General features: G+C 35.5%; 1 protein-coding gene across 1 annotated transcript in view; it reads right to left on the bottom strand.

Moving 5' to 3' along the window:
- Positions 1–10156: 10156 nt before the first annotated feature.
- Positions 10157–25628, bottom strand: part of LOC107712499 (dual oxidase 1-like) — a 21654-nt gene continuing 6182 nt past the window's right edge. Inside the window, exons 7-33 of the mRNA XM_016517769.1 lie at positions 24764–24860; positions 24258–24348; positions 23953–24055; positions 23707–23873; positions 23258–23433; positions 23045–23163; positions 22767–22907; positions 21691–21804; positions 21393–21595; positions 21130–21309; positions 20803–21016; positions 18830–18923; positions 18495–18655; positions 18320–18386; positions 18158–18235; positions 18053–18066; positions 17119–17212; positions 16892–16944; positions 16661–16675; positions 16447–16524; positions 16342–16355; positions 15428–15491; positions 13808–14040; positions 13307–13465; positions 13069–13224; positions 12788–12916; positions 10157–10645 (exon numbers count right to left, since the gene is read on the bottom strand). Of these exons, the coding sequence (XP_016373255.1) occupies positions 10523–10645; positions 12788–12916; positions 13069–13224; positions 13307–13465; positions 13808–14040; positions 15428–15491; positions 16342–16355; positions 16447–16524; positions 16661–16675; positions 16892–16944; positions 17119–17212; positions 18053–18066; positions 18158–18235; positions 18320–18386; positions 18495–18655; positions 18830–18923; positions 20803–21016; positions 21130–21309; positions 21393–21595; positions 21691–21804; positions 22767–22907; positions 23045–23163; positions 23258–23433; positions 23707–23873; positions 23953–24055; positions 24258–24348; positions 24764–24860 (3137 nt within the window). The 3' untranslated portion in view covers positions 10157–10522. The remainder of the gene's footprint in view (positions 10646–12787; positions 12917–13068; positions 13225–13306; positions 13466–13807; positions 14041–15427; positions 15492–16341; positions 16356–16446; positions 16525–16660; positions 16676–16891; positions 16945–17118; positions 17213–18052; positions 18067–18157; positions 18236–18319; positions 18387–18494; positions 18656–18829; positions 18924–20802; positions 21017–21129; positions 21310–21392; positions 21596–21690; positions 21805–22766; positions 22908–23044; positions 23164–23257; positions 23434–23706; positions 23874–23952; positions 24056–24257; positions 24349–24763; positions 24861–25628) is intronic.

Below are 25628 nucleotides of genomic sequence, written 5' to 3'. Positions count from 1 at the left end.
ACATAATTACTGATTATAATGACTTATACTGTCTTCTTACGCGTTGCATTGCATCACGCCGCATAAACATAAAACTCTGTCCGCATTTGTGATTGGAGAAATGACAAACAGAAGTGCTACTCTACTGCCCAAACTCGCGTTTGAATCATCAGTGGCAACTGAATTCATCTTCCAAACCGCGTTTTTGTCTTATTCCGAATCACTCCGGTACACTTATAATAAGTACTTATATTTGGACTATTGTAGCCTGGTCGGGTCGTCGCCGCTGCGGAGTAACACATACCTGCGTGAATCGCCATAGACATAAACTTAGAGAAGTAGCTCCGGTTGGAATGTTCTTCCGCGGGATGTGTGCAGTTCTGTTTATTAACCGCTAGAGCGCCAAAAGTTACATAGTGCTGCTTTAATATTTTTACCCTATTCACCCGAGGTGTCTCACCTTTATATTGGCATTTATATTGGTAAATTAATCTGAAACTGTCCCACAAGAAACAAAAAAACGTATTATAAAAATGGTACGTACATCAAACTCAGAACGTCAACTGAGCAAGTTCTTCATTATCACTTGATTACCTTTATAATTTTTTGGTGAAAATTCCCTTATTTTATATAAAGATAAACACTAAATACATTCAAGAAGTTTTCTGCACATTTTGAATAGAAAAATCATGCACTTGAATGTAAGTTCATGAAACTTCGCCTCACACTTTAAACATTACACATCTGAAAACACCATAACAAATACTGGCAGAAATGCTAATGATCATACAACACCATTATGATAAAACGGAAATAATTGAGTTAATAACTTTTCCCTTAAAAGTGTTCACTGATATTCCACTTACATTTACAATAACTTGTTCCTCAGACTTTGCACTTTTCTGCTGCTTTCAGTCCCAAGGTTCAAGAAGGCCTTCTGAATAAACTCAAACGTGTATTTTAACTCGTTATATACTCCTCGTTCATTCTTTCTTGAAAGAGGACAATGAAAGCATTTGTAAAGTCTCCCACATTTTCCATCACAACCTCCTCTTCCAGGACAATGAAATCATTGAACATACTGGAAAGCAATGTGAAGAATTCCCATTTTCATTTTACTTGATGCTCCCAAGACTCTGCACCCTGTAAAAAGCATAAAATAACAGTATTAATACTCAGTCTATATAATGAATAAAGCCAAAATACTGAATATCCTCACTGCCCGTGTTCTTTGTCTCTCTTTAATTTAATTTCTGCAAAGGTGGTTTTGTCTCAGTGGTTTCAGATCTTCATATTTGAAATATAATATCAAGCAAGATGATCAATTCCAAGTAACTTGTAAATAGTTTTTGCCCCTTTTCTTAAAATAGAAATAACATACTGTACATATCGTAGGCTTAGCTGGTGCTTTCTTTAAGCACAGAATCAAACTACCATATTAAATGTGTAGATAATACGCCAACATATTGAGAGGAACTTCATCTTGAGCTGCTCATTGTTTGGAATACAGCATTTAGACTGTAAAACATAAAATAGTTAGAATAACAGTGATTCTGCAGTGCAATGTGAGTCATGCAAGCCAAAAAAAGATCAGTTTTGGGGATCTATCCATTGTCATTTACACCGCATCTCTTACAGCTTGAAATAGTTTTTTAGCACAAAAATGATAAACTGAATATGAGTTTCTGTCACATCTGACCAGCAGGTGGAAACATCGTCCAATGAGAAAGTTTCGTGTAAATTCCAGACCCAAAAACAACCGGCAGCAAGTGAAATAAGAGACAGGTTAAAAGTGCAGTTTTATGCAGTTGTATTGATTGTCTGATAGGCTTCTGGTATGTCTAGTTTGCAACATCAGAACAGTTTTTTTCCCCATCAAAATAAGAATGGGAAAAAAAATTACAATTACAAAATCCTTACATATATTTTTTAAATGATGCATTATGATACATAATGGCCGAATAAAAGCATAATGGCATACAACAACGCTTTCAGATTAACAAGACTCTACACATACCAGAATCTGTGCAAAATTTACCTCATGAGTTTTAGTTAAGGGAAGTTAATACGGAGAATAATAACAATAAACCTAATGTGATAAATTTAATGGTACAGTAAAAATGTCAAATTCACCTTGTTCAGATTACTAACTTGAAATGTTCAAATGCAAGCATCAGACCAACTGCAGAAATAAGTAAACAGACATTTGGATATAATTTTAAGCAAAATTGTTGACAAAATCATAAATACTAGATTTAACTTGTCCCTTTTGACTAGTAGGTGGCACTGTTGGCCAGTGTGAGGTGATAATGACACACATATGCTGCGTGCCTACTTATACTACGCCCTTAAAGTATGTACTCTTTTGGTGAAGAAAAAGTACACACTTCTGAGTGTGTAGTAGAAGAGTAGGCAAGCTTTGGGACATGACATCAAGTCACACAACTGCGTCTTTAACAGACACTCTGTCGCATAGATACACGCACCCTGTCACTGTAAACTGGCCTGTCAATCATCTTGTCAAAGTTAACATCCTCCACATTGCATTTCATTTAACTTCCTACCCTACTGGAGAGAAAAGAAGTAGCTCGTTGATCTGCCAGTAGCGGGTCTTTCATGCCGAGAACTCTGCTCATATTTTCTGCATGATGCATTTAAAAGTTAACGAGCAAATGGATGTTTATAAAAGTTCACATTGCTGTTGCAGATGAAATATAACACAGATAACAATAAATAAATATTTTTTACCAGGTTAAATGTTGATTATTAGTAACTCAAACCCCTTTTTGTAAACCTCTCTACCTAACCGCCGGTCGCGCACATCCGCCATGTTTGTAGTTTTCTAACGCGTTTTATTGTTGTTTGTAGTTCAGGAACGAATCCTTCGCCAAAGCGCAATGGATTGTGGGCAATATTGGCCATTAGAGTGTGCACGGATCCACACTTCAAAAATCGACCTGAAATAGTAGACCATCCGGGGACTTTTGTCATACTCTTTTCAACATACTATGCTTTGGGACACACTTATTCTAATCTCACATACAATTTAGGATGGATAATATGAACATTGAGACGCAGGGATAAAGTCTGGTGTCAGTAGGCCTATGTCAAAGCTTTGCAGAGAAAGAATCAGATGCAGTTTGGCATCACGCCATGGAATTTGTTTATGCAGTGAATTTGAAAACAGCTTTATCTATTGACACAAAATCGACTCGAATTTGGTAAAAATCAAACCAATGGTCTAGGAGGAGTTAATTGAAAAGGAGTTAATCAAAAAAGTATGTTTTCAAAGAAAAACAAAATGGCGGACAGGAAGTTCAGTCAATTGTGGCATAATTGGTATCAATGTTCTCGGCATAAACCTAGAATAGAGACCAGTTTCATGACAATAGGCGAAACTAATCAAAGAGTACCTTTTTGAGTACCTTCAGGGCATGGTGCCAATGACACTTACAAAAATTTTGTGATGACACACCAATGCATTTGTAAAATATGGTATTTTACAACAATATTTAGAATTGCTGTTGCCCAAAATGGCCGACATGAAAAAAAAATGGATATCGTTCAACTCAATGTCACACTGAACTTAAAGAGACTAGTCTTGCTATTTTTGGCCAAACTGTTTCTTTAGTTATAAGCAAAAATACCCATCTCCTGGCCACTAAAGAGAGGACTGTTGAGACTGTCCTCTATCAGTGCGCCAAATTTCATAACTTTCCCACGAACAGTTTTTTAGGTTGCCATAGTCTCAAGAACAGAAGAGGAAGAAGAAAAGAAAAAGAAGGAGGAGGAGGATTTGCGTGTAGAGCTCAGTAAGTTAACTTTTTGTGTAAAAACAAAAAATAATTCAGAGCAGATTCTGAGTAGTCCTACAGTAAACACCTCTGATTGGCCATTGCTTCCAACAGTGATGCCTGTGATTGGCTACAATACTCAACGCTTTAAAAACACGTGAATAGAAATGTCCAAAATATAAATTTTGGATTCATAGCGATGAATTTTGATGAAAGGTGACAAGTTCGCGCCGCTGATTATTTTCAGGTTTCCTAACAAAATAACTCTCACGTCTGCAATTGGTCATCAAACATTGAATCCCACCCCAAACTCATTGCATTGGCTGAGCAACTGCCGCCTTATAAAAGCAATATAACGCTCACAAATTGAGCTGTTTTATTATTGATTTTTAATTTTATTGATTAATTTTCAAACAGGTTTCATAAAAACATGACAAACAAATAAACTATAGAGACAACAAAGATATAAAATCAAAGTTAAATACAGAAAGAATATCTAACTAAATAAAAATCACATGACATTCAGGAAGCCAAACTCATAAAACCACCTTCCCTTTAGTAATCATCACAAAGTAAATAAATAAAATCATCTGTAATCATCATAATTTGTAAACAATGGTTGCTATGTTCATCTGAGGAATCATAACTCTCACAATAACGTGACCTGTTGTCATCTGTATTATTTCCGAGTGAATCCTCCCTCCACATGAACCTCATGCTGACTCATATTGTCACGTTGCTACTGTGCCGGAGCGAGGAGACCAGGAGTACATCAACACAGGAGATTTTAATGTCTTTAAGGGAAACAGGAAAAACACACGAAGCAAGCGAGGTAGGCATGTTCACAGACATTCGATACCTGACGCTGGAGACAAGGAAACACAGGGCTTAAGTACAGGGGAACTAATGGGACACACCTGGGAACAAATGAACTGAACGGGGAACACCTGGAACAATTGATCATAATAACAAAAATGGGAAGGACCAAATAAGGGCAAAAGGAAACAGGAAGCAAAACACAGAACAGAGTCTGACACATATATTCTCATATACAACTCTTGATTTACAGTAAACACTAAATAATGCCATATAATATGGTATAGAAATTTCAAACCCATTTACAGTTTCTTTAGACACTAATTTAGGTTATTATATGTGTAAAATTGTAAACAAGCAATTGAATGGTATAAAAATAACACCTAAACACCTTAACCCTGAACAGACTCAATGTTTAGCTATTATTCATTCAGTACCAACAGACAACAGGCTGGTTGTCACACATTATAAAAGTACTATATTACCATCTGATGGCATTATTTTATGATGATACTGCAACTTTTTATAACACAAATTACAAGATTGCAGTCATGATGCAGCATTGATCTTCCCATTGCATTGGAAGTGAATCAGTTAGATAATATTCCACTGGATAATCCAGGAAGCGTACGTGACCGATCCAACCCTCACTTATCAATTCCACATAATCATAATCAAGGAGTTACATTAAAATGATTCTCGGTAAATACACCTCCTTTATTACAGCATCAGGAAGTATCCAGTGCTTCACCTTTTTTTAACATTACATTATTACCAGTTTAAATAACAATTAACCATTTACTCAAAAGTCCCCACTTATAATCAGTGCTTGAATAGATTATTTTAATATGTCTTGCATTGTCAATATTAAACTTAAACTTCTAAGATTTTGTTTATATTTTTACACACGTTTTATTTAGCAAGGATGCATTAAACTGACCAAAAGGGACAGTAAATGCATTTAAATTGTTAGAAAATATTTATATTTCAAATAAATGCTGTTATTTTGTTGAACCACTGATGTCACATGGACTATTTTAACTATGTCCTTGCTACGTTTCTGTGTCTTGACCGTGGTAGTACCCTCTAAAAGTGAACTTATAGGTATACTGATAGTTTACTAATTAAATACTTAATTAAACTTAATACTTAAAACTACTTAAAACTTAGAATACATGTGGAAGCATCTGTTGTTTCGGTTTCTTCTTCACTTGTGTTTTTTGGCAATTCTGTACAGAACGCCCCCTATAGTATAACAATGAAAACACGGATTCTAGGAGCACAATTACAGCTAAAATATATTTAGACTTTTTCTAAGTATAAGCCAAATATACTTAAATGTAATTTTAAGTATATTTCTGAAAAGTACATAAAGCCCATTTCTGAGAAGTACATAAAAAGTAGACTAAAAGTATACTTTCCTATTTTTAGTTTAAAAGAAGTATACTAATAGCACACTTGAATAAACTTCTTTTTCGTAAGGGTTGCTGTCTATGAAGGGTCAGAACAGAAAGCTCTCGGATTTCATAAAAAAATATCTTAATTTGTGTTCTGAAGATGAACGAAGGTTTGGAACGACATGAGGGTGAGTAATTAATGACAGTAATTAAGAAATTAATGGCTTATTTGGCATTTACAAAATTATCCAAAAGTATGCCGAAAAAGGGACTTTTTTTCCCGCTGAGTTTATATATATATATATGCAAATATACTGTAGATATGCTGCATTGATCGCAGGTCTGAAGAGTAAACGGGGCCAGTTCTGAAAAGGAAGTTGAGATTAAGTTTATCATTATGCTAAAACATTTGGTTCTGATGGAATGAGTAATAGTTTGATCTAATTACAAGCTTTAGTGTTGGTTTTTATCTCAGACAGCACATAACCTTGTTTAAACTTAATATCTGTGGTTACAAAGGTTGGTCTAAGGGTACGAAAACGGAGGAGAAACTATGGCCGTGTTTCCAGTCACTCGTGCATCGCTGCACACTTCCTCTTCCAGTAAACTGAAATGCTTTTGATGGAAATGATTCACACAAGTGAAAAAAATACAAAGAATATGTCACGTTAATATATAACAGCAATATAACTAGTAAATTCAGGTTAATTGGGGGATTTTTCCATTCATCTTAATTTACCCGAATTCACCATATAATGCACACCTGAATTGTTGTGAAAAAAAAACCCCACATTACATCACACACTTATAATCATGACCAGTTTTCAAAGCGTAGATTCTTTTTAAATCAGCCCATCAAGTTATAATCCGAGAACATTTTATAAGTCAAGTATACTTAAATGTCATTTTAAGTATATTTCTGAAAAGTACATAAAGCCCATTTCTGAGAAGTACATAAAAAGTAGACTAAAAGTATACTTTCCTATTTTTAGTTTAAAAGAAGTATACTAATAGCACACTTGAATAAACTTCTTTTTCGTAAGGGTTGCTTGTCTATGCAGGGTCAGAAAGCTCTCGGATTTCATAAAAAAATATCTTAATTTGTGTTCTGAAGATGAACGAAGGTTTGGAACGACATGAGGGTGAGTAATTAATGACAGTAATTAAGAAATTAATGGCTTATTTGGCATTTACAAAATTATCCAAAAGTATGCTGAAAAAGGGACTTTTTTCCCTCGCTGAGTTTATATATATATATATGCAAATATACTGTAGATATGCTGCATTGATCGCAGGTCTGAAGAGTAAACGGGGCCAGTTCTGAAAAGGAAGTTGAGATTAAGTTTATCATTATGCTAAAACATTTGGTTCTGATGGAATGAGTAATAGTTTGATCTAATTACAAGCTTTAGTGTTGGTTTTTATCTCAGACAGCACATAACCTTGTTTAAACTTAATATCTGTGGTTACAAAGGTTGGTCTAAGGGTACGAAAACGGAGGAGAAACTATGGCCGTGTTTCCAGTCACTCGTGCATCGCTGCACACTTCCTCTTCCAGTAAACTGAAATGCTTTTGATGGAAATGATTCACACAAGTGAAAAAAATACAAAGAATATGTCACGTTAATATATAACAGCAATATAACTAGTAAATTCAGGTTAATTGGGGGATTTTTCCAGTCATCTTAATTTACCCGAATTCACCATATAATGCACACCTGAATTGTTGTGAAAAAAAAACCCCACATTACATCACACACTTATAATCATGACCAGTTTTCAAAGCGTAGATTCTTTTTAAATCAGCCCATCAAGTTATAATCCGAGAACATTTTAAGAAACAACCAACTAGAGGATGCAGAGTCTGTTTGTCACTGTATTTTGGCAAATTAATAATTAAACATTATGCTAAAAACTCGTTTTCAATCTTCAAATGCTACAAGACCCCTTATAAACTTTACTCTAGTTCACCAGCTTCCATCTCAGTAATAATATCTTTGAGCTGATAATATTTAGTGATCACTCTGCCAAGCCTTTCATATCTGAATTATTCGGAAAAGTAATTCTACAGCTGTGAAATCAATAATAAAAAAAATTCTTTAACCACATTTCTAAGCTGTTTTCATGGGAAATCTGCGAAGTGTTAGTATCATTATATTAGCTATTAATATCATTATATTATATTATTGTTTATCCTGATATTCCTTTTAATATAATATAATTCACACATATATATGTGCACACCTTATAGTTGTGCACATATGCATTGCATATGATAAAATTGATATTTTCCGTTTTTAAATCCATATCCTTTATAATCCATCTTCCGTCACCAGAGGTGAGTTATCTGCACGAAACTAAACCCATTCTCATCCAGCATACAGTCTGAGGCCCCAGACACACTCTAGGACAGGGGTTTTCGAACGTTTTGATGCCACAAACCAGTGTATTTATTGTAAACTAAAACTAGAAAAAATTATTTTTGTGAATTAAAATCAAACTGAAATAAAATTTCATAAAACTTAAAAAAAAAATGTAAGCATACTTTTATTGTATTATGAGTACTGGTGACCTAAAACTTTATGACATCCGTGACAGTGATTTTGACCTGTTTATTACAGTACATAATTTGATAAAGATAATTAAAGTGTATTTTGAACAATACAAGCAACGCCTATGAAGTGGAGATGTGAAAATGATCTGAAAAGAATAGTTCTGTTTATTTCACCAACTCTTTTCGCCACACATGCCTTCATCAGGGCTTACCATTGCAAGTCGAAAAGACTCATTTAAATACAAACAAAACCAAAATTCAAACTTGCAATTAACCAGTTGGAAAGTAAGATGGTATAGCATCCATCTATATCACCAGTGGTGAGATTCAAATCATCATGTTCAAAGCAAAATAACAGAAAAAGTGAAAAAGAAAAGTATACAGACAACAATTCAGGTGTATGAAAGAATATAAAGTTAAAAATACATTTGTGTCTTTTAATATATTTGTACAGATATATCTACAAACATATAGGCCTACCTGTTTATAAACATATGCATATTTGGAAGTTTTATATAAAAAGGATGCTCATCTCAGCTGTTGTGTTGATGGAAAATTCATACTATTGATCCAACTGTTGAACGATTTGAAGGTAAGAGGCATCATCAAAAGAGAAAAAGTTCATTTTTAAGACAAAATAATCAAATTCAAACAAAAAAGCTGAAGTTGGAATTTGATTAGTCCTTTTAGTGATAAGGATAATGAGACATCAACAATAACCCTCAAATGACAATTACAGACAAAAATGGAAGAACACTTCATTTATTCATCATTTGTTACATACAAGATGGAATTTAATACCTGTTTATATTAAAGAGTGTACAACATTTAGTATTTTTAAAACTACGCTTAAAGTATGGTTTAAAGGCAGGGTATGTGATTTTTCAAAAACGCTTTAGAAAACTGATTCGGGCCGAATCGCAAAACAAACTTGTAGCCAATCAGCAATAAGGGGCGTGTCTACTCGTGATGTGGAGGAGAGCGCGTTCAGTGCATGGGACGGACATTAGCCGAGCCGAGCGACAGAAAGATAGAGATGGCGGATAAAAAACAAAAGAGGAAAACGTCTGCGGAACGATAAGGCAAGAAGTAGGACCCGTGTAAATATCGGATCAGCTTTCCAGCGCTGGAGAGAACTCAAGGAGCGGAGGCCTGCGATCGGACGCCGAGGTTGCTTTGTTTCTTCTCAATAGGTGAGTAACACCGTGTCTACAACAGCTAAAGTCTGACTACACTGGACGCGATCAAGCGACCATTGAAAACCATTTGAAATGTGTGTCAGCAAGTCATAAATAGAACCCGGCAGCAGTTTTCTGTCGGGATTTGTTGCGCCGCGCCACTCACGTCCGTAGACACGGTGTAACATTGGTTTTGCTTTGTTTCACAGAACTAATCGTTGCCTGGGTTGCGTACGTATATGTGGGGCGGAGCTATCAAAATAGGGGCAAGACCCTTTTGGGGTAGGGGCGTGTTTGTTTTGGTGATTTCAAATATCAACATTGGCTACCAGAAATCACTTACTCTGCCTTTAAGGAAAATCAAATCTGTGATCATTGACTTGACTTTGTAATTTAATGTAGTATGATGTGATTTTGTATGTGTTGTATGTATTGTATTGTTTGTGACTTAATATTGTAATTTTGTAACAACATCCTGCCCAGGGACTGCAGATGCAAATTAGCTTTATAGCTAACTCTGGCACAACACTGTTGTTGTGCGTTGTCCCTCTACAAATAAATGAAATAAACTACAACTAAAACTACAGTGTGCATCATTTATATGTACTTTTGCATTCAAAGAGAGAAACACAGAAAACAATGCAAAAAATGTATAGATTCATATGACCTCAACTTTACCAACTAGTAATGGCAACTCAGGCTGTTTTAAATTGAATAATGTATTCCAGGCCATTCAAAATGAATCAATACCGATGATTCAGTGATTTGTTGTTAAGTATTTCTTATATGATTCAATCATACAGTCTAGAAGTTCTCATAGTGGTGAACAAAATGTGTCTGGTCGCGTTTGTTCATTTGCTGGCAGGCCTTCTCAACATTCTTAGTCAGACCGGGAGGACCACAGCTAAACACGCCGATCTTCTCCACCTTTAACAAAGAAAAATCATCAGTGGTGTACGTGAGGTTGATGTAACTGTCACAATGATGTAATTAAATGACTTATTAACCTAAAACTTAAAATGACTCCTTTCACAAGATCCCATATGAATCACAGATATTTACTAATACATGAAGATTTTGAAAAATGCAATAGTGCATGCCCTACAACTGTAAAGATAACTATATCTATAATGATAACTGTAACGATAAAGATAACTTTAACAATAACCATAATGATAAAGATAACTATAACGATAACTATAACAATAAAGATAATAACTATAATGATAACTATAAGGGTAACTGTAATGACAAAGATAACTTTAACGATAACCATAACGATAAAGATAACTATAGCGATAACTACAACAATAACTCTAATGATAACTAACTATAACATAAAGATAACTATGATGATAATAATAATGATAACAAATGATAAAGATAACTTTAACAATAAAGATAACTATAATGATAACTATAACTATAAATATAACTGTAACAATAACGACAACCATAACGATAAAGATAACTATAACAATAACTACAACGATAACTATAACTAAAAAGATAATAAGGATAACTATAAGGATAACTATAACGATAAAGATAACTTTAACGATAACTATAACAATAACTAGAATGATAACTATAACAATAAAGATAATAACTATAACTATAAGGATAACTGTAACGATAAAGATAACTTTAACGATAACTATAATAATAACTAGAATGATAACTATAACAATTAAGATAATAACGATAACTATAAGGATAACTGTAACGATAAAGATAACTTTAATGATAACCATAACCATAACGATAAAGATAACTATAGTGATAACTACAATGATAACTATAATGATAAAGATAGCTATAATGATAAACATAACTATAATAATGACTATAACGACAACTATAATAATGACTATAAGGATAAAGATAACTATAATAATGACTATAACGACAACTATAATAATGACTATAAGGATAAAGATAACTATAACGATACTGATAAAGATAATTGTAACTATGACAATAAAGATAACTATAAGGATAACTGTATTAGCGTCCACAACAACACAATAATCTACTATCATTATAAGTGCATGCTGCAGTTTTGTCATCTCCCCCTGTAAATGCTCAAGCTCTTTAAGTCTGCTGGATTCTGATTGGCTGTCAATGTTTTATCGTTCATCAGCTGGAAAAATGTTTCTGAAATTGACTCCAACGATATTGTTCCTTTGTGTCGTTATCATTGTGGTGTAAACTTTCCTATTGTCATAGAACTAGAATGATTATTAAAAGCTTTATAATTATCATTATAGTTATTGTCCTTGGTGGAGTTTAACTCTTTCCCTGCCAAACACGGAATTTTCCGTTATTCATGAGACAACGCTTCCCTGCCAAACACGGAAATTTCCGTTATTCATGAGACAACGCTTCCCTGCCAAACACGGAATTTTCCGTTATTCATGAGACAACGCTTCCCTGCCAAACACGGAATTTTCCATGTTTCCGTGTTTTCACTGTTATACGATAGGGGGCGCTATTACGCATCTCCTGAAAGTGGCGATCAAAAACACAGACCAGGAAGACGCAGAAACAAGCGATCTCAAGCATATGCATATGAAAGTAAGCATATGCATATGAAAAAATAATGCAATCATCAACACTAACCGCATATAAATGAAAACTGCCTAATGTTACCGAGTGAAATGTCAATCCAGAAAGTGGTAAAGGCCTGTGCAAGCTTTGGGAGTACTGACGGAAGCCATCTACTGCATCTTTGCTTTGATTATATTACTGAATATGATCCAGATGTAGTATTTAATAAAAATGCGATTTTCTCAGCTTTTTTCTCAAAATTGAGCTTTTTTTATGAAACCTACCTACATTCAAGTGTTGATAAAAACACAATGCTTGAAGCTAGAATAAAACTGTCTGATCTTTATTTTGTTGTTACCATTTTGTTGTATAACAAAATATTCTGAGGGCCATGAAATTCTAGTGAAAATCAGCAAAAACGCTGGCGGTGGCTGGCAACTTTTGTCAAAAACGCTGGCGGGGAAAGAGTTGACGGTAAAGCTCCAATGCATCTTAGATGCAAATTATTTGGCTTCTGACCTCTGGATGAACTTCCTGTAGCGAACTGAGAAAAGCCAAAAAGGGTGGGCGGCCGAAGTGTGTGATGGAGCGCAGGCCAGTGAACAGACTCCTGTTCCACACCTTCTGAAAGTGCCGCTCACAGACATACTTGAGAAAGAGAAAGAGTGATGATTTTACACCCAACCATAACTTCATATCAGTTAACCTGCTTTAATTATGTCACAGTAGTTCAGTGGAACTTGCAGTAACCTTATAAACCAATAAAAAACTTATTATTCTCAAATAAACAATGGATTTACCAGCATGGTGGTGCGGAGATCGAATTTCTCAGCCAGCTGTGTGATGTAGAAGTGCACTGACACCAGCTCCTGAGCGTCCATGTCCTCCACCTCTCTTATGATGTCAGACACCCACTCGAACTGACGCTGAGTCCGTGTCACCCAGATAAAATACACCTAGAGCCACCGTGTTAAGAGTTGTTAAAAACTTAATCATTAATTACAGGACATTGAAAACTTTTTGCATGTTGTATTGTACCTTTTTGCAGTGAAATTTGAACTTGACTGAAGATTTGAACACCAGGTCTTTTAAGATGGAAGCAAAGGGTGTGACTCCAATCCCAGCACCCACCAATACTGACACCTCATAGTCTTTCCACTCCTGATGACCCTCCCCAAATGGCCCATCCAGATACAGCTGTGGAGATACAGCAGAATCGAGCTTTCAAATACTGTTCATTTTATCACAAAATTCAAACAATAAATGTCCTTTTTACACCTTTTTAAATGTGGTGCGACAGAGCGCTGTAGCGCCTCAGTTCAAGTGACAGAACAAGGGATTAATATATCTGAAAATAAATAGCGTTGAATATAATAGTTTTGTTATTAATTTTAACTTCTAATATTATGTACCAAATGAGGGGGCTCCCTGTATAGTATCGGTATCGGCAGATATAATTCTAAATAATCGGTTATCGTATCGGCTGCATTCAGGTTTATCTACATCTATATGAACCAAAGACAAACTGGGTATCCTTGCCTTTGGATATCCTCCAAACTCCTGGAGTTTCTCAGGGGTGTAGGCCTCTCGGAGTTTACTGGTCCAGGGTCCCACTGCACGGATATGAAGGCTGAGGGTCTCCTCATGTGGTGCGGAGGTCAGGGTGAAAGGATGGTACTCATCTGTGCCCAGCGCCAGGCATGCAATACGTACCCACTGTCCTGAGCGGTAGACAAAACCTTGTGGACGCTTAAACTCCAGGTAAGTTACATCTGGCAGTTCAGAGAAATTGAGAATCAGGTTTGTTATCAGTGCTACTAGTCCACTTTAGAAATTCTACTTACCATAAACAACTTTGCCAGTGCATGTCAACTAACTTTCATTTGAGTTTTAGTAGACTGTTTATTTTATGTTATTTTAAGGTTAGAGTTAGTTTAAGTTCACATGAACAAGCAAAGTTACTTATAGTCAGCGTTGGGGGTAACACATTTCAAGTAATGCGAGTTACGTAATCAGATTACTTTTTCAAGTAACTAGTAAAGTAACACATTACTTTTAAATTTATGAGAAAATATCTGTTACTTTTTCAAAAAAGTAATGAAAGTTACTTAAAGGGATAGTTCACCCAAAAATGAAAATTCTGTCATTAATTACTCACCCTCATGTCGTTCCAAACCCGTAAGACCTCTGTTCATCTTCGGGATCTGAGAGCTCTCTGACCCTCCCATAGACAGCAAGGATTCTTACACGATCAAGGTCCAGAAACTTAGCAAGGAGATCGGTAAAATAATCCATGTGACATCAGGGGTTCAACCGTAAATTTATGAAGCTACGAGAAAACATTTTGTGCGCAAAAGAAAAAAATAAAACGACTTTACGCGGAGGTCTTACGAGTTTGGAACGACATGAGGGTGAGTAATTAATGACAGAATTTTCATTTTTGTTTGAACTAACCCTTTAAAAGACACCTCTCCTGTCCTCGAGCTGAGAGAAATTGGGAGTAAGTGTAGCGGCACTTCCTTCAAGCTGAGGCTTATTGATTTCACTTTTAATGTGAAAGGGCCTTTAAAGTTGCCAAAAACATAACTTTTGGGTTTGTTGTTATTAAAAATAAATAAGCGAGCCCAGTTCAAGTGACAAAAAGTAATAAAAAAATTATGTAATGTATTACTTTCGATACAAAGTAACTATAAGTAACGCAATTAGTTACTTTTTTAAATGGAGTAACGCAATATTGTAACGGATTACTTTCAAAAGTAACTTTCCCCAACAATGCTTATAATCAGTAGAATGGCTATTGGGTGACCATCAAAATAAAGTGTTAGCAGATACTAAGCAGACAGTCTACTAATACTCTAATGATTCATAGTTGACATAGTTGCAAATAAGTTTCTTATCGCTAGTAGAATGTCTAAAGTGGACTATTGAAAGAAAGTGTTACCTAATTGGTGATTTTAAACATCATTTCATTTTAAAATCAATAAAGTGAGTCCTGAATTGGAGTCAAGGTTTCCTATTATGAGACGCCGTATGATTTCACAGCCAGAGCAATTAGAAGTGAACACTTTACAGCATATGACACAGCGCTGTGTGCTCGGGCCCTTGGAGACTCTTGAGAAAAAAGAGCTTTGTGCTGGATCTGCTGAGAGTATTGTCTACCTGAGGGCAGCAGCTCGGCTTTCACCACTGGGATCTCCACCTTCTTCCTGTTGAGGCTGATGAGCTTGTACAAGCCGATAAACAACTAACTATTTAGACAGACAGACATCTGGACAAATAAATAACTAGACAGAAAGACAGCCAGTTAGATTACTAATTAGATAAACTGACAGGAGGACGAATAACTAGTACACAGAAAGACAGCCAGTTAGATAACTAATTCAAAAAACCGACAGGTGGATGACTAAATAACTAGACAGAAAAAATACAGCCAGACAGATAACTAACCAGACAGAAAGACAGCCAGAGAGAAAACTAATTATACAGACAGACAGATTACTAACAAACTATTTATCTGTCTATCCATTTGTATGTATAGTTAACTATCTGTATTCTTGTCCGTCTAGTTCAGGGATATCCAAACTCAGTCCTAGCTCTAACAGTTTAGCTCTAACTTGACTGGAAGTTTCAAGTATACCTAGTAAGACCTTGATTAGCTGGTTCAAGTGATATTAATTGGGGTTGGAGCTGAACTTTGCAGGACAGAGGCCCTCCAGGAGGAGGATTGGACACCCCTGGTCTAGTTAGTTATTAGTCTGTCTGCCTATTTAGTTAGTTAACTGTCTGCAATTGCATAGTAACATCCTCCCAAATGCCAAACTTAAAATCATTGTGGTGACTATTGTACAGGTCATCTCCACTCACATTGTCTTCATAATATGTAAAAATCTAGTTATTTCTGCTACTGCATCAGCCTGTTTAATTTAGTCACATGCTGCTAAAGATTATTATGTTCAAAGCGAAACCTGACCAATATTACATCACAGAATGCTGGCATCACTTCCCACAAATACTGATTGCCACATTTCTCAATAGCCAATAAAGGACGGGTTTCACAAAGGCTTAAATCTAACCCCTAGCTGAGCTCCTAATGACCATACACATGTCAGGACAAGTTACATAATGCTACACATGCTCTAAGATATCCACAGCAGAGATATTACACATTAACGTCTCACTTCTTGATCTGTCTTTGACGAAGTTCCTGGTCTTGCTCCCCCTCAGGCCTGTGAGTAAGCTCTTCCACGGCTGAAGAACTACAAAGGAAATTAAAATCAACTTTAGCTGTATTACTGTGTACTCATTTAGAATGAGTTTCATGTTATATACTTTTTCTTTACCTATTTTTCTTAATGAAAGATACTTGCTGTTGTCTGGATAGTTTTTTCTTACCAAGTACTTCCATGCCTGGGAATACATGAACAACAGTTTCAAAGTAAAATGCCTCTGTGTTGGGTGAACTAAGAAATATAATGACATGGGGGATTAGACCATGAAGAAAAATATATCTTTAACCTTTAATATTGAGCTGAGCTGAATGGTCTCGCAGCAGAAAGTGAAAGTCCTCCCAGGAGAAGCAATCTTTGTTATCAAGACCTGCTGCCTGAAGCATAGCTGCTATACCATCCTCAGCCTGACTCTTAGATAAAGCACTTCCAGAGATATCAATGAAAGACCTGCACAAGTCAAGAGGAAAAACTGGCTAGAAGAAAGAAGAAATCCTTCAGAGGATTTATTGAAGTGTAAAAGTGTAATCTGAATCTCTAATTTCAGGTTATTATCAAGAAATGTTTGCACAAAACACTTTTGTTCTCTACAAGGCTCAAAAACAAACAAACATCAGAACCGACCTGAGTAAGGAAGTGAACTCTTCCTTGGACAAGAAGCCATCTTCTTTAATGTCATGCATTGAAAACAGAAGCTTGGACTTCTCCTCGGGAGTACCTGGATTTACAGCGAACATTGTAACACTCTTACCAACACAACACAGTAACACCATAACACTGTAAAACTGTAGCATTCTAACAACACAAGGTTACTTTGTAACATTGTAATGCTGCAATATTATAAAATTGTAACATCCTAACAACATAGCAAGGTGATTTTGTAGCATTGTAACATTCTAATACTGTAACGTTGTAACATCATAAAACTATACAATTGAAAAACGGTTATATCATGTAACAACAATGTAAGAAGGTAAACATTGTAACATCATAAAACTGTAACATTGTGTAACATCGTAACACTGTAAAAATGTAAAACTGTAATATCCTAACAACGTCACTTTGTAGCATTGTGACATTGTAAAATTGTAAAAGTGTAACAGCCTAAAAATGCAACAAAGTAGCTTAGTAGCATTGTAATATCGTAAAACTGTAACATTCTAACACTGAAACGCTGAGAAATTTTATTAAAATTGTAACATTCTAACAATGTAAATTTGTAGCATAGTAATAAGCCTCGTTCAGACTTTTGTGCATAGCCAGATGGAATCTGATTTGAATCAGTGACAGTGTATTGCAACTGTTCATATCCAATTTGTGTGTCCATAAACGCTCTTTCATTTTACGGAATGTGCCTTGGTTTCTATGGCAATGCCATTGCGTTGTTATGCCTACGCTAAAAACAACATTAGTCACATGCTGCTAAAGATTATTATGTTCAAAGCGAAACCTGACCAATATTACATCACAGAATGCTGGCATCACTTCCCACAAATACTGATTGCCACATTTCTCAATAGCCAATAAAGGACGGGTTTCACAAAGGCTTAAATCTAACCCCTAGCTGAGCTCCTAATGACCATACACATGTCAGGACAAGTTACATAATGCTACACATGCTCTAAGATATCCACAGCAGAGATATTACACATTAACGTCTCACTTCTTGATCTGTCTTTGACGAAGTTCCTGGTCTTGCTCCCCCTCAGGCCTGTGAGTAAGCTCTTCCACGGCTGAAGAACTACAAAGGAAATTAAAATCAACTTTAGCTGTATTACTGTGTACTCATTTAGAATGAGTTTCATGTTATATACTTTTTCTTTACCTATTTTTCTTAATGAAAGATACTTGCTGTTGTCTGGATAGTTTTTTCTTACCAAGTACTTCCATGCCTGGGAATACATGAACAACAGTTTCAAAGTAAAATGCCTCTGTGTTGGGTGAACTAAGAAATATAATGACATGGGGGATTAGACCATGAAGAAAAATATATCTTTAACCTTTAATATTGAGCTGAGCTGAATGGTCTCGCAGCAGAAAGTGAAAGTCCTCCCAGGAGAAGCAATCTTTGTTATCAAGACCTGCTGCCTGAAGCATAGCTGCTATACCATCCTCAGCCTGACTCTTAGATAAAGCACTTCCAGAGATATCAATGAAAGACCTGCACAAGTCAAGAGGAAAAACTGGCTAGAAGAAAGAAGAAATCCTTCAGAGGATTTATTGAAGTGTAAAAGTGTAATCTGAATCTCTAATTTCAGGTTATTATCAAGAAATGTTTGCACAAAACACTTTTGTTCTCTACAAGGCTCAAAAACAAACAAACATCAGAACCGACCTGAGTAAGGAAGTGAACTCTTCCTTGGACAAGAAGCCATCTTCTTTAATGTCATGCATTGAAAACAGAAGCTTGGACTTCTCCTCGGGAGTACCTGGATTTACAGCGAACATTGTAACACTCTTACCAACACAACACAGTAACACCATAACACTGTAAAACTGTAGCATTCTAACAACACAAGGTTACTTTGTAACATTGTAATGCTGCAATATTATAAAATTGTAACATCCTAACAACATAGCAAGGTGATTTTGTAGCATTGTAACATTCTAATACTGTAACGTTGTAACATCATAAAACTATACAATTGAAAAACGGTTATATCATGTAACAACAATGTAAGAAGGTAAACATTGTAACATAATAAAACTGTAACATTGTGTAACATCGTAACACTGTAAAAATGTAAAACTGTAATATCCTAACAACGTCACTTTGTAGCATTGTGACATTGTAAAATTGTAAAAGTGTAACAGCCTAAAAATGCAACAAAGTAGCTTAGTAGCATTGTAATATCGTAAAACTGTAACATTCTAACACTGAAACGCTGAGAAATTTTATTAAAATTGTAACATTCTAACAATGTAAATTTGTAGCATAGTAATAAGCCTCGTTCAGACTTTTGTGCATAGCCAGATGGAATCTGATTTGAATCAGTGACAGTGTATTGCAACTGTTCATATCCAATTTGTGTGTCCATAAACGCTCTTTCATTTTACGGAATGTGCCTTGGTTTCTATGGCAATGCCATTGCGTTGTTATGCCTACGCTAAAAACAACAATAACAGCAATACAGTTTGCAATACAGATGCTGTCTTATGACATGACGACATGTTGCCGTCGCGCTGAATTATGAGGCAGCGGCAGAAACGCAGGAAGTTGGAATGCGCGACTTTATTCCATGCTGCCTTCTCCGCTGGCTTCAACACTCAAAGAGGTGCGTATACCGGTATACTGGCAGTCTATTGTCTTTTCCCGCTTGACTTACAGTTTGCTGTAACAAGCACAAGCTTGTTTCTGCAAAGACATTCGTTATGTTTTCTACAAAAATGTCTGACATGTTTATGTTTTACGTGGCAAGAGAATGTGAAAAATCTATGCTAAACCCGATCTGAGCGGTCAGATTGAAACGAATTTCCAGAAATGCGATTTGAAGAGGATTCCAAACCATATACGAATGTAGCTCGAAACGGATTTGCACAAATCAGATTTCATGTAGTTCGTTGCCGTTCAGACTTTCTAAATATGATCGGATTTCAATCGGATTTGGGCTGACAGTCTGAACGAGGCTATATTCTAACATTTATCACTGTAAAATTGTAAAACATCCTAACGACATAAAAAGGTAACTTTGTAGCATTGTAATACTATATAACATTGTAACATCAGTAGCAAGGTAACTTTCTAGTAGTGGTCGACCGATACGGGTTTTTTGACAGCCGATACCGATGCCGATATCTTGGAAAAGCAGGGTGGCCGATGGCTGATATAAAGCCGATATAATTTTATTTACTGCATAAAGCGCAGCATAATTTGAAATCACGAGTTTAAAGTTTGTCGATCGCGCGTCAGCATTCATCCTGTCAGCATTCAATTTGCACGGATCGGCTGAACGACGACAGCGAACAAGAGGGAGAATGTGAGCGGTGTGCTCTCATGCCCTGTGGCTGCTGCTCTCAGCGCCGTCAAAATAAAAGTCCCGCCTCGAATTGGGGTGCTGTGTGTACATTAATGAGGAAAAAAAATTATCTTAAATGATTTTAGCAAATGGCTGCAATATAACAAAGAGTGAAAAATTTAAGGGGGTCTGAATACTTTCCGTACCCACTGTATCTGCCTTGGCGATATATCGGTCGACCACTACTTTCTAGCATTGTAACATCACAACATTTTAACACTAACTTTGTAGTATTTTAAAATGACGAAATTGTAACACTGCACTGCAATACAAAAGATTTGAACAACCTCACCTGTCATGAAAATGACAATAACATCCAAGAACTCCCGAAACGAAAGGTATCCGTTACCGTCCTTGTCAGCCAGTGTGAACATGGACTCTACAAAGAGTGAGTCAGGCTTCAGACCGAGCACGCTGGCGAATTCAACTCGTGTGAGCTCACACTGTAAAGCTTCTCTGGTCCTATTGCTCAAGTCTCCTGCATCACTTTTATCAATGTCCAAGACCTGGAGTCAAAAAACACATGTATGATGCTACTCCACGACTTTGTGACACTTTGTCAGTAGAACGAAGACAAAATGACCTTGTAGACATATGAGGAGACAACAGAAACACTTACCTTTGAAAAAGCGTGCTTGAAGAACGTCTCCACAATCTTTTCCCTCTGTGCTCTGGTCACTGCATCTCTGAGAATCTCTTTCTCACTCATTTCCTTTACAGTTAGAATTCTGCCCTCCAACTCAGAGCGCAGGTGACCCAGGAACTTTGACCTCTGACCAACATCCTCAAAGAACAAAACCTTTTGGGCAGAAATCCAGCATCTTAATGTCTCATTGAGCATTAGATGAATGATGGCAACAGACTGAACTACCAAATTCCTACCAGATCATACTCTTTGGGGATCTTCAAGAGTAGAGCACGATGCTGATGGTCATTGGATATTAACACATTAAGGTGGTCTTGATTGCCCAAGCTGTGAGAACTGAGAAGAGACCCGTTCTCATCAAAGGTCTGGAGTACTGTCTTCTCGTTGAACGCAAGTGCGACTTGTCGGGGTGCTGTATTGTGCCCTAACCACTCTTTGGCTGAATAAAAAAAATAAAATGCAATGACAGAGGTTAATAAACTCATCTTCACTGGTGTTTCAGCCCAATGTGACACTGCATGTGATATTACTGACCAAAAGTTTCATGTGCAGGTTTCTTGTCTGTGGTGGAACCTCTGAGCTTCTTTTGGAATCGTTTGTATCTGGCTGTCCGGACACGAGCAACTACACAAGCTACGATGTAGCTTGCTGTCGAGAGATCAACATTTCAATATTTTTTAAACAAAACATTAAAAATAATTAAAATACTGTACATGATTATTATTATTATATAAACATTTTATTATTTATATTAAATGCTATATGTAAAATATTATTATTTAAATTTATTATTTTAAACGGAAATGTACACAAAGTTTAAGCTAGCTTAATTAATAAATAAATAAATAAATAATGCTGTTATATATTTTTATTTTAAAACAAGAATAACATTCCAATCTTTCTTAAACAAAATATGAAAATACATAATTATTGTTAAATAAAAATACTATTATTTATATAAAATATTATATATAAAATACTATCATTTAAAATTCTAATAAATAATACTATTTTTAATTCTATTATCCAATAAATAATACTATTATTTAACATTTAAGTTATTTTAAATGGAAAATACACAAAGTTTAAGCTAGATTAAATAAAATAAATAAATAAATAAATAATGTTGTTATATATTTTTACTTTAAAACAAGAATTACATTCCAATATTTTTTAAACAAAACATGAAAATATATAATTATTGTAATATAAAATACTATATAAAAAATACTGTTATTTAAAATTCTAATAAAAATACTATTTTAATACTATAATCTAATAAATAATACTATTATAATAATAATTAAAAAAATTTTTTTAATTTAATTAATAATAAAATAATTTCATTATTTTATAATACAATTCACACAAAGTTCCATTCCAATATGTTTTTAATAAAAGATCATATTATTGTTATTATTTTAATAAAATATACAGTATAATACTATTACTTGTGTTTCACATTTTTCTTCTGTGGTTTAATAACTAATGCAATAAACAAACAAACACACTTTTATAATTCCAGATCAAATGCAGTGGTCTATAAATATATGAAATTGCATTTTAATTATAACTGAATTATAGCACACACACTGATGAATGACACTGACCAACAGGAAACAGGAAGAGCGCCACCACCGTTACACCAAAACCAGCCTTGCTGCTGTTGTCAAAGTAACTCATAGAGGAGGCCTTTGTGCAGGGGTGAAGATCGGAGGATGTGATTGGCTGAGGCTGGGGGCAGGGATCACCTGCACAAAAAGTGCAAAATAAATACATCACAGCTTTGTAATATGATTTTTTGTAGTATGTTTGTAGTACAACATATGATTTTTTTAGTACAACGTACGAGTATTAATGTTGTTAATGCATTTGGGTTGCTTATTACCGTTCACCCAGAAGAATACATTTCTTTGAATGTCGCCCTCCTCTGCACCGGTGACGTCCAGAAGGACATCATGAAATGTGGTGTTACGTATGGCTTGGATCTCCTCCTCAGTGAACAACCTGAGATGAAGAATATCTTGCAGTGTTTAGTGTGCTCATCTGACCAAACTGATATGGCTGTTCATCAAGTAATCATCAAAGGAAAATGTCCCACCCATTTTGTTTGTTCTCAAACCAGAACCGGTCAGCGTTTCTTATGCGTTCAAACTGGTCCAGGATGATGCTGGAAAACACTGGACCTGGTCCTTCCTGTGATTCTAGCAGGCCGCCCACAAATAGATCTAGTCTGGAGGTATCATTCTCATATAACTCTGCGAGCTCCCTTAACAACTGAAAATCAGTGAAAAGAGATTCAAAGAAACAGATATTTGCATTGTGGTGGTTGGGTGATGGGCATTCTGGTTTTTTGCGTAACTTGTCAGTGAACTACGGCTATGTGTAGTAAATTCTGCTCCATCTGAAAGCACGTGATGATGATTTCCTGCTGATTACAGAACCGGCTTTTTTAACTAAATGCGCATGACAATCGCATTCGATTAATCGTGCAGCCCTAATTCTGGGTATTTGTTATTGAGAGACTCTTGCTGATGGCTGTAGCAGCACCTGTGTGTTATTGAGTTTAGGGTTGATCTCGTCCCAGCTGTTGACCGGCCGCATGTTGAGGCTCTCTCTGATCTGGTTATAACTGGGCAGCCCAAAATCACGCCCCCTCTGGATGGTCAAAGCCACTGCATCAGAGCGCGAGAACCGCAAGGGGCCGTACATGTAGTCTAATGGAGAAAAGGAACAGAGAAGATGTGTTAACCAGCAGATCTTCTTGATGCCATTCAATTATTTGAAAAAACCAACCTCTCAAATCCTCCACAATGATGTTGTCCTCTCGCTCAGCGATCTGAGAAGCCATGCCCATTATTAGCTCATCTACATCCTGACTGGACTGCATGTTTGGATTCTAAAACATATATAACTTGATGATATAGCAATGGAATTTTTTTTATTTCATATTATAACTTTATAGTATATATATATATATATATATAAAATAAAGAAATTCTTCAGGACAAAATCAGTCAAAATTTTAGTAAAGCCTCCATGTTTAACATTTTAATAGTATGGTTGCATAATCTAAACCAAACCCGTTTATCATGACTCACATTTCGGTTCCAGAAGGTGTTGCATAAACGCAGGCCAGGAGATTTACTTGCATCGTTGTTCACAGCGCTTTTGTAGTGACACGTCCTGTTTCTGAATCCCCAAAATCACATTTCAGCACAATTTTAGACACAAATGAGGATTTTATACATACACTACCATTTGAAAGTGTGGGATCAGTTTATTTAATTATTGTATAAATATTGATTAATTTATTTAAAGAAATTACTTTTACTTTTAAATTATTTTTATTCTGCAATCAAATTGCATTAAAACGTTTAATGTCCAATCAGCATATCAGAATGATTTCTGAAGGGTCATGTGACAAGACTGGAGTAATGATGCTGAAAATTCAACTTTGATCACAGAAATAAATTACATTTTAAAATATATTCAAATAGAAAACAGTTAATACACTGTCAACAGTGCTTTGCAATGATGAAAATAAATTCAATTTTAAAATGGCTTTCAACTGATCAGTTTTACAAAAGTGATTTGAGAAATGTACCTTTTATATACACCAGGTGGAGCAAGAGTCAGTCCAAACCTCACAGCAGCAGCTTCAAACTCAGCAGAGATCCCTGGATCAACGTATTTTTGATAACCTGCAGAAAGACGGTGCTGTGTGATTCAGCTCATATTATATATTCCATTATCAGCTCATATTTTTCACTAACCACTGTGAACAGTACTGCCCTCAGCAGAAATGACATACGTGGCATCTGTTACCCTGTAATGACGTCGATCGGCAAAGCCAACTGCATTTTACACAAACCATGAGAGAGATTTTAACAGACCACAGGTTAGTCTCGTGTAGCCAATCTTTTGTCTTGTGGCATAAAGTCTGCTCAAGTCTGCCCACAATCGCCCACGTTTTTGTTCAATATACCACAATAATAGACTAGTAACTTTATATTAAATAACTGTAAAGTGGAATATTCTGTTCGGCCTGTAGATATGAAATATCAGGATATTAATACCATTTGCAACATCAACATGCGTTTGATGTTGCAAATGGTATTAATATCCTGATTTTTATGTATGTTACCAAAACTTGTATAATAAATGTTACTTCTTTATCTCAAACCATGATCATATATATATATATATTTTTTTTTTTTAAACAATTATGTTTTTTTTGTAAAGTTAGCACAAAAAAAGTGATACCTCTATCAAAATGCAATTGGCTATATTAATTGAAATTACAAATATAAAATAATTAGTAATATCCACTAACATACATATAAGTGGAAGTGAATGAAATTCAAATTGTAGTGTGACCTTCAGACGGTCAGTGAACAGACTGTGGTCAGTAGGTGTGCCGACAAACCACAGACTACTGGAGCATGTGCACATTCGCACACACATACACA

The sequence above is a fragment of the Sinocyclocheilus rhinocerous genome, unplaced genomic scaffold (genome assembly GCF_001515625.1).
Source record: "Sinocyclocheilus rhinocerous isolate Xijiao unplaced genomic scaffold, SAMN03320098_v1.1 scaffold1259, whole genome shotgun sequence".
In the NCBI taxonomy this organism is placed as follows: Eukaryota; Metazoa; Chordata; class Actinopteri; order Cypriniformes; family Cyprinidae; genus Sinocyclocheilus; species Sinocyclocheilus rhinocerous.
The sequence above is the reverse complement of the archived record's forward strand: the minus strand, read 5'-3'. Positions and strand labels throughout refer to the sequence as shown.